The sequence below is a fragment of the Oenanthe melanoleuca genome, chromosome 2 (genome assembly GCF_029582105.1).
Source record: "Oenanthe melanoleuca isolate GR-GAL-2019-014 chromosome 2, OMel1.0, whole genome shotgun sequence".
Lineage (NCBI taxonomy): Eukaryota > Metazoa > Chordata > Aves > Passeriformes > Muscicapidae > Oenanthe > Oenanthe melanoleuca.
Genome location: NC_079335.1, coordinates 29,194,526 through 29,216,348, shown reverse-complemented (window position 1 = coordinate 29,216,348; position 21,823 = coordinate 29,194,526). Strand labels below are relative to the sequence as shown.

Below are 21,823 nucleotides of genomic sequence, written 5' to 3'. Positions count from 1 at the left end.
AGGTTGGGAGAAAACATGCTTACTTCTGCCTGCCTGGTCTAGTGAGGATGTGAAGTGTTCCCTACCCTGTTACTTTGCAGGACATATGTTAGTTCACTGTTAGGATTGTAATTATGCATTCACTCTAAGAGGCTGTATTATTCAGCATTCTGTACTTACAGTCTTGAAAAGCCATCTTAAAGCCAATAGCAGATGCTGTGGATAAGAATCATAAGGCTTGATCATGGAAAGAATCATTAATAATCTATATAGCATATCTATAATCTATCTAGTTGTAGTTTTTATTAGTGTCCTGGCTTCATCCTGCTGCAATGAGTAAGACTTAGGAAGAGGAAACCAGGAATGAAGGCACCATGCACAAAATGATCAGTGGATATTCTTCTTACAAATAGAGCAGGAGCAGCTAGTGATGCTCCTTTTCCACCTCTCATGTAGGAGAGTGGGAAGATTTTGAATGTACCAACTCAGCTCTGTCTTGGGCACACAAGTCTTTTTCCTTTTGATGGAAAGAATATTCATATTTTCTACTTGACTGCTCTGATCTGGCAATTAACCAGTATTGCTGCTTCTTCCATCTCCTCTTCCACTTTTTCTGAGGAAGTGCAGAATAGTCTCAGGTTAAGAAGGACCTTAAGTCACCTTGAGCATGACTGCATGTGTGTACTGCCCTCTTATTTTAATTTTTGTTTTATAAAACTTACATTGCATCCTAGAAGTTCTTCTGGACAGTATGAGCAGTACTTTCAGATAGCCAAGTGTCTGACTTGTAGTATGTGTTTTACAAAAGGGTGAAGATACAATTCCTGATTCTTAAGAGGATACATTCATCCTCTCTAGTCTGATACATCTGTGGCTTTGAAAGTTTTCTGTGCAAGCTGAGCTCTGCACCAGCCAGAAATGGCATATTATCTAAGAGTTTTCACTGCTGCTTTATTAACTATTTTTTTTTACTTTCTTTGGAATAATTCTGGTTTGACTACTTAGCTATTACAATTCTGTTTCTGATTTTTTGTCTCTTAAAGCGTAGTTGAGTGTTCTGACAGTAGCAGAGCATATGTAAAGTAAATGAATAGAAAATTGTTGTCGTTACCCCATGAGATTCCCATGCTGTCAAGTTCTCTGTGTTCTTCTGCCCTTAGCTCACTCTTCTTGGGTCACAGTTCATGGTTTTGTGGCCATTACATCATTTAACTTACTCAAGACTGTTTATAAATATTTAAAAGAACAAGTATTAAAACCAGATTGCATTTGGACTAGTAACATGTAATCCAAAACTTATTTTAGATTTTATAATATCTAATTGTAATATGGGAGGCAGTGACTGTTGAACTTAATCTCGTTTTCTTCAATACATATCTAAAATGACCTGGAAATACACTAATTTAACCTGCTTTGCTGATGTCAAGCTTTTTTTAAGTTGATGCTTACATGGTTTTGAATGCTGTAATCTGGGGCATACAGCATTAATATCTCTGGACACTGAAATACCCAGTTGTCTGAAACTGCAATCCAAATATATACTTTCCCAAGGGTGCTGTATTTTAAGGTGTGTATTTCCATCATACAGATGATGTCTCTTTTAATATTTTAAGCATTTATGTAGCCCTTTCTGTTTGTTTTGTTTTTTTTTTTACCCAATGAGAGTAATATTTCCTGTATGTAATACTGTTTGCAGTGTGACTAAATTAATCTTGCAGAGGTAACATGGCCACCGTTATTTTCTTTTGCAAAAAGAAAGCTCCTCATTTTGGCTGTTTTTCTTCTGATTTTTTTTTAATGATGATCACTTCCGGATTTGCAGTTAGTATTTCTCAGTTCTTTCAAAATTGTCAGAGGAAACAGATTTGTTGTCTTTTGCTGTTTGTGTGGGAAAGGTTTTAATGTATTCCCATATCTTGAACAAACTGAACTGTTTGTGATTTTTTCAGAAATTATTGATTGATTATTTGTTTAGCAGCTTCTCCACTTATTCCAGCTGATCTCTCTGCCAAATCCTTGTACTTCTTTGGCTACCTTCTCTGCAGAATAACATCTCTTAAAATGTTTCTGATTTTGCTTAAGTTATTTCTAATCCTCAGCTACTCGTATTCATCAAATGAGAAAGTGCTTTTACCTAGCAATTTGTATTTGTTTTCAGATTCAAGAACCCAGAATTTCCCTTGGAGAAGAGGCTGGTCTTTAAGAGACTTTAAAACACGCATTTTTAAAACAGATAAATAATATTAGATTTTTATGTTTTTAAGATTACATTCAGTGTCCATACTGTCAGAGGAGATTTAATGAAAATGCAGCTGACAGGCACATCAATTTCTGTAAGGAGCAAGCTGCACGTATTACTAATAAGGGGAAATTGGCAGCTGATACCAAAGGGAAGCTTCCTACTCGAACACAGGTGAGCTTTAACACTTTTTCTTATCTTGTAACTTGCATTCAGCATCAAATCAAGCTTGTTAAATAGTGTGTTGCTTTTAAAAAGAATTAACTTTTATTCTGTAATTTTATTATTTGCACTGACTGAAACAGTGACACTAAGCATGGATAAGGCTTTTGCTTTCTTAAACTGCAGAGATCCATATGTCAGATGGCAGTAGTTGCAAAGCCAAAAGTAGTCATATAATGTCTACTAGTCATGTAATTGAGAAACCTGCAAATGACAGGTAAAGATAGCAGGTGGAAATAGAGATGCAGTTTTTGGAAAGGAAGTTTAATTTCTGTTGTGGTAGTTTCTAAATCCAATTAAAGACTTGCTTAAGGGGCAAACAAAGGTACCTGACTACTGGACAACTGGCAGCAATATTTTGCATTAGTGCTGGGACTGGTTCAGACCACACAGGTGAAAGTAAGATTTGGATTTGAAAGACAAAAATAATTCTACCTTTGAGTAATCTCTTTTAAATTAATTGGTAATGAGATGATACTTTCAATCTTAACTTTAGTTTTATTCCAGCTATGGAAAAAGCTGATAAAAGCTGTAGAAAAGGAAAAAAGAAATACAATTGAACAATAAAGCCACTAAGTTAGAGAATGTTTCCTGCTAGTATCATCTGTAAGTATTAGAAAACCGACTATCAGAAACCATTTGCGTGTTCCCATAGCAGAAACAGGTTACCTAGTAGGAAATCATCATGTTCTTCCACAGTACCTGAAAGAGCTACCTGTTGTGTTATATAGATAGCTTGATTTAATTGCTTAAATTTCTAGGTTGTATTTTGTTACAGTACAAACCTGCTCCAGTTAAGAAGATGCCTTCTGTAGGATCAACACCATCGCCATCATCACGCTTACCGCAGCCAAGTGGTGTTAGCAAAGCTGTTGTAGGTATGAAATGAATGTTACTAGTTTTTCCATATCCTTTTTTAATAGTAGTTCTCAAACTATGCAGTAAAAATTAATTTTTTATTTGATTTGTAAAATCTCACTGAAAATAAACTTGGAAGGGGCATTGATTGCCATCTATCTAAAAAGACTCTTGAGCACTTAGGATTCTGGTTTATATATCAGGTCAAATTTTTTTTCTAAATTGAATATGAGAACTCATTCAGTGTAGTGATGCATGATTGTATTGAATACTGATCTCTCACGTGAAATTTATCTAATGCTTAATTCTGTAACTAATTTGTCTGCTGAATATTTGTCTGGTGAAAATACACAGTCAAGGCATGTATATTGTAATTATGCAAATAGTGGTCTAATTTGGGTTTCAGATATATCAGATATCAAACGTTCTGTTCGTATATTGACTTTCCCTTTTTTTCTGAGCAAAGTAATTGAGATACAGTATGTTTTCTTAGAATAAAATACTGTGTCTAGATTACATATTTTCTATACATTTTTTAAAACTTATTTTCCTTTTCTTTATCTTGATACTGGCTCATATCTCTGTATTTCTAAGACTCTTATTTTGAATTTTGCAATTAATTTTTTTAAAATAAATTGTATCATTTCAGCAGCAAAATCTTACCTTTTCTTATATTTCCATGCTTGCTTTTCAACTGCAAGGTGCCTCTTCGGGTAAAGCACTGTCTTCTTCTGGATCCGGTGGGAACAAAATTCAAACGTTATCCCCAGCTCATAAAAACTCGCTGGGAATGGGGAGCCCACAAGCAGGGTGAGTTCCATCTAATGTTGTCAATGTTTGTGCTTTATTTAATATTTATGTTGTTCTAGTTCTAGAAGTCTCTGTGGTTCGTTTCACTTTTTATTTTTTTCCTATGAGTTTCAGAAGTACAGTGTTTTGCATTTATGCTTTATCTGTACATTTATCCTTTATCTGTAAATATAGCAACTGTTTAAGGAACATTGGAGAAGGCAAAGGTTTTATCAAACGTTGATTTAACAACAAAGGAGTTCAAGAGATAAAAAATAAAGTATATTAAAAATTACAGAATAGGCAGAAGTGGTTGGAGTAATGGATTCTTTCTTGGTAAAAGTGAAGGATCTTAAAAAAGCAGAAAACTTTAGGCATAATTTCCTATGCTTCATGGAAATAGAAGAGAGAGGCTTGTGCCATAGATTACAAGGCAATTGTGACAGGATCTCTCTTATCACAAAAGAAGGGAGGTTTTCTCTCTTCCGTTTCACATCTTAAAAGGCAACGAATGAGCACAAATAAGACAAAACCAGTGCACTTACAACAGCAAGGAGTGCTACATGAAGATTGTTAGAGTTCAGTGGAAATACTGGTGTGATCAGATCTGTGACTCATGCTTTGCTGGAGGGGTTTGTGGAGACATTTCACAGAATCTCATAGAGAAATCTGTGGAAGGGATTGAAGTAGTGCAATTCTACAGAAGTTTGAGGAGCACAAAGCACTGAGAACACAAGACATTAAAGGAAGTGATTGCAATTATAAAATTGGTGATTGAAAAAGATTTATTCCTATAAAAATGAGTTTCCCATTGGTGAAGATTGTATAATGTCTTAAAAACCCAATGTCTTAAGTTCATGAGGACCAAAAAGGACATTTTGAAAACTCATGGGGCTGGAGAGCAATTGCACAGAAACAGGGATTTTTAGTTTATCACTCTTAAATTTTACAGGTTATGCATGAATATGAATTACAGCTTCGTCATGCTTCCCTCCTAATGCCATGTAGCACCATGACTCAGTTCTGTCCCTGCTTGCTCTATCTGTTCATGGTAACTGTTTCAGACACAGGTCACATGCAGAGCCCATGAAGCTGACAGATTTTTTTGTTTCCCCGCTCCCCTGGTGTCTCACTAGTCTTTGGTAAGCTTCACTACAATTTGTAGGCATCTATGCTGTGACTGTCAAAAAATCCCAGTCCCTTATTCACTAATTTTCTTTATATCTCCATTTTTAGAAGTTGAATTAACACCTACTGATGAATGGCAAACAAGCAGGTCTGCAAATCACAGTAAAAAAGTCAGTTGAGATAATTTGAAGGCATGTTTCCAAGTCCAGTAGTGTAACCCAGCTGTCTGGGAAAGGTTTTTTCCTGTTGAAAGTTCTTAATTGAGCTCTGTATTTGTCTATGACGATGCAGCAATTTTCCTTGTTAACAAGGAAGTTCTATTTAATTTTACCAGTCAGTTGCCATTGCAATAAGTGCAATAAATTTGGTAGAAAATAAACCTGCTTGTGTTCCAGCTATTCCTCAGAGATCAGAGGGGCTGGGTGCAGCTTGGCTTAATTTCTGATTTTAACCAGTTAGGCACTATGGCTGGATATGTTCAATGAGATCTTTTACAGTTCCAGATTCACAAATAATTGAGTTTATTTGTTTATTTGTTTATATTGCAGTTTATTGAAGCAGGAGATCGTTGACTCTTGTTAGATTGCTAGTGATAGATGCAGTAGATCTACAGTGCTGTGTATAACTGTTCCCAGCTATACTCTTGATGCAGCCAGAGGTGCAAATCTTACTAGAGTCATCCCTGCTGTGGGGAGGGGAGAGAGGAGCAAGCCCATTTTCTATGAAGTAAGGTCATGTTCTCATACTCTAAAAATGGAGAATTTCAAATACCAATTTTAGATTTTTTGGAAAGGTGGAAGTATGGCTGTAATCAGATATAACTGGTTACTAGTTGCTGCAGTCCTAATTGGTGAAGAAGCAGCTTTTTTACAATTTTTATACTGGTGGGTGAATTTTTCAATATATTAATTATCTTTGGATACCTTTAGCTGAATTGGTTGCAACAAAGGCACACAGATCCCTAATAATCCAGTATCATCCTCCACCCAGGTGAGGCAGCACTGAAGGTTACCTGACATTACTCCTGTCAGCACATTACAACCTCACCTCGTTATCTTCCCAGAGGAACAGATTTGTAACAGAGGCTGGTTGTGCATGGATAAGGGAGAATGGGACTGGTACCGAGGCCTGAGTGCACTCGTGTTCTTCACTGAGACACCTCTGGGCTGTGAGACCTGTGCCTCACCCCAGGCATCAATCAGTTGTTAAGTCTTGTTCCTAGTGCAAGACAAGCAAGTGGCTTAGCTGCATTTTTGCTGAAGCAGCTTCATGAATTCTCCACAAACTCACAGCATCTCTGTGTCTTGACATAATAAGTCTGGCTATTTTCCACAGTTGCTTGCAGTACTTTGTTTTCAGTAGTATTCCGTTTTCTCCTCTGTTGCTTGTTGAAGGAACTGTAACATGATGAAGCCAAATAGCAGTTGGGGAGGTGTGTGCTCAGGTTCTCTCTGTTTATGCATTCTGCTAAGCACACATAAATGGCTTCTGGTTGGCACAGCTCTCAGATAATGATCTCTGCTGAAAGGCACTAAATGTTAGCTTGGCTTACAACCTCAACTGCTTGCACAATTTCCAGGTTTTAGGAGTATGGGTGCGATGAGTGTGTTTCTGCCTGCAGTCCTCATTGCTCTAAAAAAACTTGTTCTCTTCTGTTTTCCAACTAGTCCTTATGGTATTTGCTGCTGATACTAACCAGTCTTCCACAGGTGGCTGTTAAATGTGCCTCCTTCCTAAGTGTTGTATCCATGACCTGGCATTTCTATTTTTAGCTTAATTGCATTCACTTCTGGTGACAAATTTGTCTGAAGTTATATTGAAGCAACAAGGTGTAGGAGCCAGTTACATCATGGAAAAGTTAAGATACTCAGATTGATCGCTGTGGACAACTTTGTCCTTAATCATCTCAACTTCTGCCTTAGTATTGGGCATGAGAGGGAAATACATTGGATTCTGTTGAAGTACCTACAAAATGATACCAGAGCAGGGACTGAGACACTAACAGTCAATGTCCTACATGACAGTGAAAATAATACTGATGTGACAGATTTTAAAGATTAAAACATCTTATAATTTAGGCTATAGATAAATGCAGCTGGAATTACTTTCTAAAATAGAAAAACTTTTGAGCATTACCGTTCAGTAGGATTAAACAAGATTTATTTATTTTACTACATTTACGATTTAACCAGTAGAATGACAAGCCTCAGTGTGAGATCTGGGATTGTGTTATACCAAAGTCAGACAGAGCTTATGCTGGAAGATAAGATGTTATGCTCTTCTTAGTTGTTAGTGAAACAAATTGCTGAGCAGTGTTGTGTGGGGGTAGTTTTTAGTTTTAAGGGCAATCTTTTAAATGGAGTGTTAAGCAATCACTTTATCTTTTCTCCTTGACAAATATTAAAGAGCCTACACACATTATTTTGACCAGGTTAAATTCCAGGTTTTGCTGTAAGGAACAAGTTCTTGCAGTTTGCACTAAGGGAAACTGTAATTTCAATGTGTAACCTTCCATCATTGCCTAGATTGTTGTGATTCTGGATTTTCCAGAATCGTGAGAGCAGAGATGCTTAGTAGTGGAATTACATTCTGCAGTGCGGTATCAAGGATGAATTGTGCGTGCGAAGCGGTGGGGCCCAGCCGCTGCCCGGCAGGTGGCGCTGGCGCAGCGCGGCCCGGGGCGGGCCCGGGGCCGTTCCGGGGGGAGGCGGCTGGGAATCGCCTCCTTCCAGCCTCGTGTGCCGCATCCCAGCGCGCTCCTGGGCGCTGAATAGGCACGGGTGGAGCCCTGCTTTATGAGCTCACTTACTGAAAGCTATTTCTACTGTGCGGGGTCCTTTTCTTTAAAATTCGAATTCTCCTGTTCTGCTCCCCAAGGAAAGGACTCCTGAGAGAGCACAGCACAGTATCATCAACATAAGCTGTGTTAGTGCCAGTGAGGCTTGCTTTGTACGTGTCGATCAGGATGTGTCAGCTGGCTCCTGCTGTGAGTTTTCATTTTCTGCCTGGACAGAGTGACCGACAGTCCTTCCAGTATGAACGAAAGTGTTGCATCATTTCTGGGTCACACAGAGCAAGTCAGGAGTAGCATGTGCCTGTTGAAGTCAGCAGGAAAATCTTCATTTATTTGGGTGAAAATAGTTTTTTTTTGTCTTTTTGATATTGAAGACCTGAGAAAAGGAAAATTAATTCTATATAAGTTATCTGTCACTAGGCTTATAATTTGATATCATGTTATCAATCAAAGTTTGATATGTATTTTATAACAGTATACATGTTAGCAGTGTCTTACATTTCTTAAGGTGTATGGCAATTATTGTAAACTGTCAGAAGTTCAGCAGATGTTCAGGAGAAAAAATTGAGTAGGTTCTTCCTGACCTAAGGGTAAGCAAATGGTGAACTCCATACCAATGTGCAAACAGTTTTGTCCAACAGAACCTGACACCACTGTTTGTGGCCAGACAAGGTTTTGAGTGTACAGATTAATTTTCTGTACATGTTTTATTTGTGAACAATTATGTTTGTTTGCTTTTATTCATAGGACTTGTAAATTATATGATAATTTTTAATATGGGAAATGAATCTTAGAAATTAATTTTTAATTTATATTTTATTTTAGGATTAAAACATATAATGTTAACGTTTCCCTCCTGGGAATCATATTTGCTAGTGACACATCCACTGCTGTCTTACAGCTGAAATACAATATGAAGAGCACACCAAATCAATAACAGTAAATTTTCAATTCCACTTACATATTTGCCATAAAGTATTTGCAATCTTTAAAAACATCTTTTTGAAACAGTTTGTTCCTTTTCTGAAGACTGTAACTTGCAGGCTTTGTTCAATGAAGTCAGGATATGTAAGTAGCTGTCTTCGAGATCTTTGCATTTCAAATGATTCTCATGGTCGTGGTTTTTTCATTAGAATTTGAAAGGGCTGTCAGCTTTGGATTTTTGGTTTTGTTAAGGTGTGAAGGAATACTGTAGTACTTTATTTTGACTTTATTTTATTTATTATGATGGCTTCTAGGATATTTCTTTGGTGTTCTGCACTGTATGTGCCTGGAGTTCAGAGATTACACTGATAATGTGTTAAACTTTAAAAATAACTAGGAAAATGGTGTTAGGTTGGAGTACGTGTCTTACAGTGTCAAAGACCTCAGTCTTGATTCTCAGTTTCTTGGGAGTATGTAAAGAGTATTTTGTATTGGGTATTTGTATTGTATTCTGTTGGGTCAAACAGAATTTAATTAGTTTGAACTAGATCTTTGGGAGGCTATTTGTAGGTTTTACTTTATGATGATAAATTGATAAAAGTGCAGAACTTAACTTGAAGATCTGATTTTCTAATCTAAGTTGTGATTTCTGAAAAGCTAGTTTTCCTTATAAAGATGTTAGAGAGGGATTTTTTGTTAATTATTTTGTTGGTTGCCTTTTAAAAAATTACTTTTAAAACTTTGGTTTTGATTTATTATTTTTGGTTTGAAAATGTTATCCATAATACTAAAAACATAAAGTATTAAAGTATTGACTGTGTATATACTACTGTCTGTTGTAAATGAGGTTTTTGTTGTTAAAAGAAAGCTTTTTTTTCTTTCAGGCTGTCCTCTATTTTGCTTTTACAAATTAAAAAAAAAGCAAAAAAAGAAAAAGGAAAGAATTTTCTTCTTGACAATTGTAGAGTTGTACATATATGTCTATTATTTTGTAATGTTTAAATTTATTATAATTTGTAATTATGAGCCCCCTTTTCTAGACATGTATGACATCATGAAAGCTTTTCTTAAAAGAGACCAAATGTGAATACATTGTGCAGAGTGTGAGGATAACTGACATTGGTATTTTGTTTGAAAAAGGATTTTAAAAAATGTATTGGAAACCTGATCCAATGTCCATGAAATCCAGTCTTCATCAAAGCAAGAAGAAACCCTTTTGTTTGCTGGACAGTTAAAGTCTGACTTGTATTTTTTTAAGTTAATGGGATTTCTTTGGTAATATAAAATGAATTGTGAGTATATTTAATTTCCTTTTTTGCATGACTTGAATAGCAGTGTAGCACTGTCCTTATGAGCACTCCTTTATATATTTTAATAGTAAGGTGGACAAGTTAGGCCCACCACTGCCAACTGGAAGAGATATGCAAAGGTCTTATGACACTGATACAAAAACAGACAGTACCCTCAAAAGGCCAAATGAGCCTGTAAAGAAGTAAGTATTACAAATCACGTGGTTTATCTATTTTGCAAAAGTGTTTCTCCTAAGCAGAAAACTGTGCCCTTGATGAACATCAGCTGCCCAGTATTGTCTTCCATATACATGCTGTGGCAGAAGAGTGGGTGATATAATTAGTATCAGAGTGAGGTAAACAGCTTCACAGGACAGGGAAGATGAAGGTTTCCCTCAGATTCGATTTATTGTGTCACTGCTTGATTACAGATGAAAAGTAATGAATTTGCATCTTGATTACAGATTGAAAGTAATGAACTTGTGCCTTGCTAAACACAAGATAAAACTCATTTGCATGACACAAATCAGAAGTAAGCATTTAAGCCTGATAACTGTTCTAGTTTTTGATAAAGTAATTTTATTCTCTTAAGGTCAAATATTTCTCCAACTCCTGCATCTGTAAAGTAGCTATGATGGTCCAAAAACATGAGGAAGGCAGACTTTGTAATGAAAGGTAGAGTCTTTGGTTAAGTCCAACTTACCTCATATAAAGATTTCTGGATATTCAGAATTCTTTATAAGATCTAAGTTTGGAAGGAAGCTTATTCCAATTATCCTAATCTTTAAAAAGGAAATAGATACTGAATTGTATTTAAGCCTTTGTTATCTTTTGGAAGATACTAAATTCAAATAGACTTATTTTTCATATTGTAAAAGATAAGTAATGAGTTATGTGGCACGTACATGGAATGTCTTGCTTTACATAGTAGAAATGTGTCTGAATCTCTTAATGCTGTAACCAAAGCTGTAGTATCCTTGAGACAGGAACAGAGTATTTGACTTGGGCTTTGAAGAAGCAAAAGCAATGAAAGGCATGGGAGCTCTTTCTAGACAAACAGAATTTCTTTGTTTTTGCTTGCTCCTTTGCATGTTTAGTTAGTTACAAATCGTGTGAACAATGAAAAATCAGCTCAGTTTTTCATGTTGTAATATGTTAAGATGTTGAAAATTTAGTTAGTTACTACAATTGCTTAAAATAGGCCCTGTCCATAAAGCAGTGATTTGATTTTTCTTTTTGAGAAAAATTCTTTAAGAGTATAGGCACTTCTTCTTGTCTTTGTGTAATCCCTGTTGTTCTTACTCAAGTGTCTACTGAGTTCAAGAATTAAATCTGCCTTACTTGCAGTAGGTTGTTCAGTATATTGCATGCCAACAGCATTCAGCAAGTGTGAATAGTTCCTAATAGTAATTCTTAAATTCAGCATAGCAGTGTGGATGGTTGCAGTTTATGGCAGAGGTTTCTGGACTTTGGGACATACGCCATTAGTCAGCACAAAGTTATTTATGACTTTGCTCAGAACTATGAGCTGTTGTGGGTAACAGTGACAGCTGTCAAGAATATCTGAAAACACTCTAAGAAGCAGGATTTATGTATCAATATTTTAAGATAGAATTTAACCAAATCATGAATGCCTGCATAGAAAAAGATAAGCTTCTTTTACTAATTACTTTCAGATTTTTATTTTGCAAGCAGTGGTAATTCAGCTAGATGTACAACATGAACTGCTTTAGGAAGGGAAGTCACTTTCAAACTTTTTTTTTTTTTTTTTTTTTAATAGAGAGTGGATAAAAATTTCTTTAGAGTATGTCTAGATTTTAAGACTTCCAGCTTGTATTCGTACACAGACTGATCTGCTGTCAGGCTCTATTCATACTTCATGTGATACAATGTAGAGCAGGGATTTATACAGCTTTTCAAAAACAAAACACAAAATCCAACCAAACAGGGAAAAAATCAGAAGTGGACAAGAATATAAAGAAGGCAGAGATGGGGCAGATCAGAATAAACCAAGCTGTGGTGGCATAAGTTGAAATAACCAAAAATATCTGACTTTGTTGGAAGGCATCTGTCTCTAGAGATCAGATTGCTACTTAATGATGCAATTTTAAGATTTGTCACCAAACCTGATATTAAATATGTGTCTAGATTTGGGCTGAATAAAGTTGTAGAGACAGTGGCAGCATACTCCTTGTGTTGATTTACTCATCAAAAATGTCAGAAATCACAGAATGGTTAAGGCTGGAAGCGAAGTTTCTGGTCTGAAAATATATTCAAGATTTCTTATATATTTTTAGAAAACTAGGTGTGGAAAGAGAGTGCAGAAATTATGCAGAAAGCTGTGTTTAAACATCTTGTAATGAAGGTGTCTTGTTAAATCTGTAATGAGTGATGTTTTATCTGTTCATGAGACTTTGCCTCCTTTGATATACAGGGTGGACTGTGCACTTTGAATGTGACTTTTCAGTATTTCAATTTCTTCCCTTCCCCAGCTCAATCAGTGGCCTGATTTCTCTGAAATTTCGGTGTTTTGTTTTTTTTCTGAAAAAGCACCTTGTGAATTTTCAGAATACTTGGTGAGATCAGAGTGTATGATACCATTGAAGTGCAGGGAGGAATAGTGGTCTGGTTTTCATGTCAATTTATCTCAAATGTCCAGGACTCCTAACATGATGTTCAAAACTGATTCAAAGTATACTCTGAAGAGACTTCAATTTAAGAAATTAATGCTGTTAGTTTTGAAAAAGTACTATGTTGGTCTCAAGGTGAAAATCCAGAGAAAACCGAGTTTGTAATAATTTTTGAAGTTTTTTTAATTACCTGGAGCTGTCCAAACAGGAATTGATACACAAATTTATTCTTAGCTTTATTGCCTGATCATCTCTGATCCATGATGATCCCATAATGTTTCTGTGTGTACAGCTGAATTTTTCTTTATATGCTTTTCTGTCTTCCATAACAGGGGAAGTAACAGTCCGGTATGTTCTTTCTCCTGTAGGGCTCTATTGAGTTTTACTCAATTATGACCAAATGTCCCAGATGGGGAAAATAGCACAAGATGGGAATTTAGCATCTGTACATCATAACAGTAATTTAGTAATTTAGATTACATTTAGAACTTTTATTCTAGAATTCTGTAACTTCTGAAAGGTTGACATAACTTTCAGTAAGTTTTAATTCTGATACAACTGATGTAGTGCTTTTCGGTCTGCATAGCATTTTTTTTATATAAGTCCATCTTTAGAATCTCCTTGCAAAATGAGGGGGCAGACAGGAAAACTAATGGAGAAGGTTCACTGGGCAGAACAGTAACCATAATCTTTGATCATTCCACTCTACCTGTTGCAAGTAGAAGGCATTCTTGTTAAACTTAAATACTTTAGTTAGATATAATTTCAGTTTATTTAATCCTAAATTTAGTTGCTGATTTCCACCATTTTGCTTAATTATTTGATTACTTTTCCACTGGTTGAAGTGACAGAAGGAGCTGAAAAGCTGTCTTTATTCTATGTGCATGACATGAAGGGAGAAATGTTTTATGCAGCATGTCTATAATTCGAGAGTTACATATTCCTCAGTTGTGTCAGTGTTACATTTGTGGTTATTGGAGTTGAATGTATTTCTTTAAATGTGGTTTGAAAACCAAATCAAGACCAGATAGTTTTTATTTCTTAAGGGAGCAGTTAGGTTTATCTGAAGGGACCAAATGGTCTCTTGGTGACTATTTTTTTTTTATATCCTTGTGCAAGTCCAAACTTAAATTTAATTTATGCATTGGTGTTCAAAAATGAGAACAGAAAAACTTGGTTATGCATTGATGTCATAGTCTGAAGATTCTCCAAAGAAGAAGAAATCCCAGTAAATGGTAATTATTTTGAGCAATGATGAAAACTTCTGTCCTTGATCATTGATGATAAAACGATACCCCTTCCAATTTATTTTTTTTAGTGCTACTCAGATTTTTCAGGGGATTCTGAAGTTTCTCTATTCATCAAAGCCAGCAGCAAGATGTTCTCAATGTTTGGGATGTGCTGATCATTGTATACTGGCTTCTCATAATACTCATGAGTCCTGAGGGAAGCATTTTCCATAATCTGTATGGTCATACTATTGACCCCAACTTCAGGATCACTGATAGTTTAGAAAAAATTGAGGTCCTAAAGCCCAGCTGGATGCACTTTCTTTTTTCTCCTTCTGTTTATATTCATGAGTATAATTGCGCTTTGAAGAAAAAGGATTTACAGCATTATCTAAGAAGAAAAAAGTCGTGTTCACTCACTTCATATTGGTCACAAAGTATTGAAAATATGGTATCCTTTCTACAGATCTTAAACTATTGAAACCTGCAGTCATCTGCTCTCTATTTTCCTAAAAGACCTGCCAGTCCTAAAAAGTGACTTATGAATTGTCAAGGTAGACATTAGAATGTACTGAACAACCAATAATGCAGGATCTACCTGTTAGGAAGAGACACATGTACAGGAAGGGGCTTGCTATTTCATTTAACTTGTCATTGTAAGGTTCAAGTCATAAGAGTTCAAACCATGTAAGTTCATGCCTAAGCTCCTCTGTCTGCTGTTGGTAGGAAATTAGTTATTTTTCTTACAGTTAACTAATGTGTAGATTGATGCACTTTGTGTGTGTGTGTGTGTATACGTATATATAATTTGAAAATCCATATTTTTGTATGTATTTCTCAGTGTGTGTATAAGCCATCAGATATTTCTTCTATTTTAGAGGCGCAACAAAAACCCGGACTACAACCCCTCCTAGTGTGGCAAGAGCCATGAGCACGGGTGCTTTATCAAACAGAAGAAAAACTAGCAATTCAGACAATAACTTAAGGTAGCTTTTAACTTTGAGGATTTTGTCATTAATAGAGCCTTCATTAAAGGGGATTACTTACTACTAAAGAAGTTGGGGAATGTATTCTTCTCTAGTTAATAGATGATCAGTATTATCTATGCTCATTATATTTTGTTTATAATCTGACAGCACACCTTTGTTGTCAGCTGTCTGAGATGTGCATAGAAAACTGTTGGAATGTCAAATACTGCTTGGGAGCTGTTGAAAAAAATAACCAAATATTATTTCAGTAGAAACTGAATGAAATCTGCATGCTAAGCACACAAATTGTCTTGCCCTTTTAAAGGGTAAAGGATGAAAATTTTATTGCTTGTTTAGCCTTTCTTTTTTTCACAAACTAAGTTTTAAGTTTTCAAACACTCTAGTTAATCTAAGTAGTCAATGAAATATTTGATCCTGCTCCTCGAACTCTGGTGTTTTTTCTTGCAGGGAGGGTGGGTATGGAGATATGGGACCCTGGGAGGCATTGTGTATAAGATATACCACTGTAAATAGGAAGTGCAGGCATGAAATGGACAGTAACAACTATATTCATTGACAGGATTAGACTAATTTTACATTAAATTATAGTGAACTAACTTACAGAGAATATTCATCATCTGGGAATTTTCAGGTCTGATGGGAAAACTGGATGTGACATTGGAGACTGCCCATCCTCAATCAATGGAGGAAGTGCAAGAAGCAGCGAAGGAGTTTCACCTCTACAGTTATCCAAATTCTGCCACGAATGTGGAACAAAGTATCCAGTGGAATGGGCAAAGTTCTGCTGTGAGTGTGGAATTCGAAGAATGGTTGTGTGAACACATTCTTTAAAGCAGAAAGAAAACAAGAAATTGGAACATCTGCAATGTACTGTTGCATGGAAAGCTTGAGCACTCCATCCAGTTAGACTCTATGCTGCAAACATTGGAACATCGTTTTACAATTTTCTGAGTGCAATCTTATGGTTACACAATTATTTATAAACAGTGATATATACTGTATATAAAAATAGCATCTACTTAAAACTGTGCCATTCAAGGAAATACTCTTTACTCTTTGTTGAAAATATTTAAAATAAAGGTAAAAATGCGTTAAGTAACCTAGGTAGCAGAAGAGGTTCAATGCTGGTTTTTTTTTTTTAAATCCTACTAGGCAGAGGATTTTTAAAATCTCTTATTTAGGGTAATACTTACCTATAGGGAACTAGCCATGAACAACTTGGGCTTCAAAAGTTTCTCTGTGGTGGCATTTGCTTCATCTGTGACAGTAACTTAAATACTGTATTCTAAGTGAAAACAACATGAGCTCCTTATATACTCCTTATAAATTCCCAAATAGAAGTGTAAAAGGTTTGGATCTTTAAATTCTTCAACAGTAATATGCTAATTGGACTTTCCAGTTGCTTCCTAGGAATTTTTTAAAGAATTGAAATGGAAAGACTACCTGAGAATTCTCTTTGTATCTAAGAAGAAAGGCAAGATTTTCTTTTTGTGGCTTTCCATGTTCTGTTTTTCAGTAAAAATGTGTTCATATTTTTATGTATTTATAAGGACAAATATGGTATTAATTTTATTATTATTCATTTTATTAAGTTCCTTTTGTTTGAAAATACTTGTCTTCCTCCTCCTGTGCTCCACAATGACTAGCATATCTAAACGTGTTGTGTTTTGTCTTTGTCCTCTTTCCAAAGGCCCTGCTCATTTTTTTTTCTTTTCCCTCATTTCCTCAGACTTATCCAAGGAAAGTTGAAGTCTATGCTTATCCTACTTAAATGTTGAACTCTTATTTTGAAAACAGATGGATTCAATACCAAAAAAAACAGTTCTATAAAAATGAATGCTATTAGAGCAGTAGATCTTGACGTAAGTAGTGAATTTTTTAAATTCTTATTCCTATGAAAATAGCACAGCTTACACATACGAATGCATAAGGGAGTAACTGTGCTTCACTGGCATATGTGTCAATTCCTGATTTTTTTTCTATTTCCCTGTCTCAAAACAGCAGTCTCTTCAGGTTAGTAATAGACTTCACATTCATCCATTGGGAAGACGAGAGAGACTTAAAAGTTGTTGGGCTTTTTACTAATTACTCAGTAAATTAGTAAATCACACATTTACTTATAAAACCTTTCACAAACCAAATCACTGAATTTGTATCTTAATTTAGTAGTTTATTTTGTGAAGTTTTTCTTTGAAGTACTTGCACCATTTTCATGATGTGTGACAGAACAATCTGAAACAACTGTGCCTTTCTCACAGTAAATACATTTTTTTGGTCAGAAACTGGTACTTTCAGCTCACAAACACCATTAGTTTCAATTTATTTAATTTTGTTACAACTTACACAAAATAGAATGTAGTGTTCCATGATAGCATTATAGTCGTTGCTTGCATTCTCAAAAATTGTGATTTTTCAATGGGGCCAATTTGGAAGAAAGTGTGATTGAAGAAAAGCATCTTCAAAGCAAATACCAGTCTAAAAGAATGAGTGATTTAAGAGACTTGATGTCGTTATGTTGCAGGCCACAAGCTATTGATGCTTTAAAATTAGTTCAGTGAATGTCTTGCACTTTTTGTAAAAAATTTTTCTTTAGCAAATATCCTTCATTCAGTGTAGGCTTTTCATAACTGGTGTAAACTGGCTACTGGACATGATATGATGGATGAGTGGTAATGATAGTTAGTGCTGATAAATCCTAGCCAGTTTATTTTCTTGGAGTTTAGATTCTAGGATCCATATTAGGGAGGGTGCATTTCATGTCTGTGTTTGAAAAAACTGGAGTTCTGAGTTCTTTCCATAGATAAGCCTGCTTTGGAAAACTTGCCCTGGGCTTGGGCCATGGAGGTCTGCACACTGAAGTATTGTGAGCTGAGAGTCCACCAGCAAAGATACCAGTCCAGAATAGGTTTGATCAGTTAGTGAATCTACTATTACCTGATGAATTTGCAGTTGTTTCTGCTGGAAAATGCATTTTTCCATTTATTAAAAAAGCTTTCTACAAAGGGAATGTTTAGTATGGCACTAAATACCTTTCAGATTTTCCAGGATTATTGTAACTGTAGGAAAAACTATATTGACTCTCCTTTGAATTGTAGGTGGCAGATTTCCTAATTTCAAATCAATACTCGTACAGTTACTGTATTTTCTGCTTTGTGAGCTGTTTGTGAGTTTCTTTGCTTTCAATGCAGCATTTAGTAAATTACTTGAGTACCACATCATTTGCTTCATTTACAGTTACGTGATTTATCATAAGGATTTGATAGGGAATCAACCTGAATGGAAAGAAAGAATTTTAAAACTCATCTTTTAATTTGGCCCTACAAAGAAAGCATATGAAACATAATTGACTATTGATAGTAACACTGGCTAATGCGTGTATGTTGTAATCCACAGTAAGTATAAGCAGACAATGAAATTCTTTTTTACTGTAGTTTGGTGCTGTATGGTAAGATTTCTGAGAGACCCAATATGTTTTGTGCTTGTCAACTGGTTTTGTAACTGAATGACATAGGTTTCTAAAGTCTGTGACATTACACATCCTAGCCTGTATTACTCAAGGCATCACAAGCACAGATCATTGTAATTCCATCTCAGTGGATGTTTTTACAAAATAGTGAATTGGTTTTCATGATGTCCCTGAAGAACTAAATGTGGGAAACAATTCTTTTATATTTAAGTGAAAAAAATTTATTGGTTGGACTGAATTTTCAATCTTCAGTGTATTACATGTGTCAGGAAGTTCTCAATTATAATTTATTGGTGGTCTACATCCAAACCCTCTTGCCCTAGTCTTCTCCACACACTTTTGCCTTTGTTTTCATGGGAGGAAAAAACATGAACTATGCACTGTCTGGTTTTAGTGACATTTAGTGATGCAATTGTTGTGATGATTTCTATACCAATGTATAACCCTCTGACAGATTTACTGTCTGCCATTTTATCTTCCTGATGTTCTCACTAAGGTTGTTTGGTTCATTAAAGAAAGTTGGGGAGGGGGGAGAAGGTTGAAGGTAAAATTCCATTTAAAGAAACAATGAAGAGGCTGGTTTTGATGTTTGGCCTGAGGGAGTTTGCATTCCCATTCTACTTTTATGATCTTCTCTTATACAAAGGACCTCTCTGTGCCAGGAAGTAGTGCAGTATCATCAGAATTATACTGATAGAAGTGCAATGGAGTTATGAAAAATGCTAGCTTCAGTAGTAAAAACAGCATAGCATAAAGCTTTATCTCTTTATGATGTACCTTACACAGGTTTATATTTATGCATGATGCCCACCCTAGGTAGTTTCAGAACTGGAATCTCTAAATATAGCAATTAGAATATGTGTTTGTATCAATAATTAGTCTTACACAGCAAGGAGGTGGGCACAGGGAGGTGCTTCACCCCCATTTCGGGTTGTAACTATGAAAGGAACATATAGGCAGAATTTTTCAGATTTGCCAAAGAGACTGGAAGAGCCCTTGAACTCCCTGGAGGGAGTGGGAAAGCTCCCCCCGAGAGTTCCCTGCCTGGGAGGGCGTCAGGCAGGAGGAGCTCTCCATGGTGCTCCGGCACTGAGCCTCTCCTGCAGTGCCAGAGCAGAGGCTGCTCCAGTGCTGCCACACATCCTGTGCCTGCTCAGGATGGGAACTCCAGATTGTATGGTAACACCTGACCCAGCCTTTATGCACCATGGAACTTCTCTGTCATCTGCAAGGGACTAGCTCCTAGCTCACCACCACAGCTGGGAGCTGGTGCCTGAAATGCAGGGAGAGCGTTTCTGTGATGCCTGCTTGCCGAGTCAGTGGAAGGAGGTATGACTGCAGTACTTTAAATAAGCAAGATGTGTGCACACTGATGCAGACTATGTAAATAGTCTGCATATAAAATTAGGTGGTATTGTCTATGTATTACAGAGGTCACAAGAAGTGCTAGTTTCCATCACATAGAGTTTGTATATCTGCAAAGAACAAGCCTGTTATGAGTGTTTTTAATCTTGGCTGAAAAAAATTGTGTTTAGTAAGAGCACTTTTTCCAATTTCATTTCTATCCAGTTTGACTAAGCTATGAATAGTTATATGGGTTGTATGAGAAGGTAGATTTTCATCTTTGGTAAAATTTGTTTTAGTGACTCTGGTGAAAATAGTTTTATTGCCTTTCAAGTACAGCTTGTTCCAACTTGTGATTGTTTTGTTGCTGGTTGGCTTGGTTGGTTTTTTTCCAACTTGCTAAAGTGAGGTTTGAGTGACCTAATTGTGTTGATGGAAGAAGTGTTAGGTAACAGACTCCATTAGTTGAATTCAGTAGTTACTTGGTTGATATTTTCGTTCCAGTATTCACAGTATAAGAGATTACTTTTGCATACTAGTTCATTTTTTGTTTTGTTTTGGGTTTGGTTTTTTGGTGTTATGTCAGTCCAGAATAATACATGTTTCTGGACAACCTTATTTAGTCCCATTCCACTTCATCTTGCCAGGAAACGATTTCTTCATATTTTGTCTTAATAAGTGTTCGTTCTTTACAAAAACAATTAGTAGGGAAATTATATTTCCCCAATTTGAACATTTGAGTCAGCAAATCAAATACTCAGTTTAATATAGCTGAAAATTGAACCCACATTTTAAACAGAAGTGCATGGTTTACCATAGTTCTATATTTCAATTAGGTTTTCTGGCAGAACCATTAATGGATTTGGGTGTGATCAGTAAAGTGCTGAGTGTGCTTCAACTGTTACAAAACCTATTTTATTTGATTGCTCTAACTCTTGGTGTTCATCCTTCATATAACATTTAATATGTTTTACTTCTTTATTTATTAATGTTCTGTGTTTCTAAATGGCGTGTTCATTCATGTGTTGGAGGTGAATAATCTTTTCAGCATTGCATTTATTATGTTTGCCTTGCCCTTCAGTACATAAATTATTTTTGACCATCCAGTGAAGTTTTTTTGACAGAATTCCTCTGTTTGTTTGCCTCTTATTTCATATGTTATGTTTAAAGTGTCAGTTCTGTTTTAATTAATAAATGTAAATCACCACCTAATGCTAACTTGCCACATGTTAACAATAAAGCAAATATGCCAATAAAACTTCTTGTGATGTGCAAATTTTTGTAGTCAAATGTAAAATTATCTTACATAATGCAGAATACAGGTAGGTAATATAATTTCATCCTTACGAATATTGTGATGTCTGATCTCAGGTGCACAAAGAATAGGATTTTTAAATTGAGTAATTTGGGTTCCTAAGTCACGTTGAAAAATATACCAGGTATTTAAATCAGTGTGACCTGCTTATATAAAGTTAACTCTGTATCTCCTCTATTTACCCAACTACACTGAGAATTTAGTTTATGTAGAGCCCATCACTGTGACATCTGTAGTATTTCATTCCTTTTTTCTTTTTTTTTTTCTTAATAATAAAACTGAAAGGGATAGTAAACTCTAAGCTTGATCTGGGTTTGTTCTCCTTCATGACATTACAGCACTGTTTTGTTGATGTAATAAGAAAAAAAAAAGCAGAAGTTTATATTTTTCTTCAGAAGTTCATTTATGTGACCAGAAATTACAATAAGGGTTTGGATTGCTGATTTTTTTTTTTTTCCTAAGTATGGATGAAGAGATGTCAATTCCTCTTTTTTTTTTTTAAGGGGAAACTTCCTTTTATTGAGCTCTTTAGTTGATTTGAAGGGTAGACTATATAGGACTATTTCCTGTGGGAAAGGAATTGACTGGATGGATACAGCTGGAAAGTCGTGGTCAGTGTCTGTGTCCA

At 35.7% G+C, this 21,823-nt stretch overlaps 1 protein-coding gene across 1 annotated transcript in view; it reads left to right on the top strand.

Annotated features, from left to right (window-relative positions):
- ZC2HC1A (zinc finger C2HC-type containing 1A) overlaps positions 1-21,150 on the top strand; it is a 32,873-nt gene extending 11,723 nt beyond the window's left edge. The window contains exons 5-9 of the mRNA XM_056485044.1: positions 2,244-2,392; positions 3,219-3,318; positions 4,000-4,108; positions 14,960-15,067; positions 15,702-21,150. Of these exons, the coding sequence (XP_056341019.1) occupies positions 2,244-2,392; positions 3,219-3,318; positions 4,000-4,108; positions 14,960-15,067; positions 15,702-15,888 (653 nt within the window). The 3' untranslated portion in view covers positions 15,889-21,150. The remainder of the gene's footprint in view (positions 1-2,243; positions 2,393-3,218; positions 3,319-3,999; positions 4,109-14,959; positions 15,068-15,701) is intronic.
- Positions 21,151-21,823: the final 673 nt, after the last annotated feature.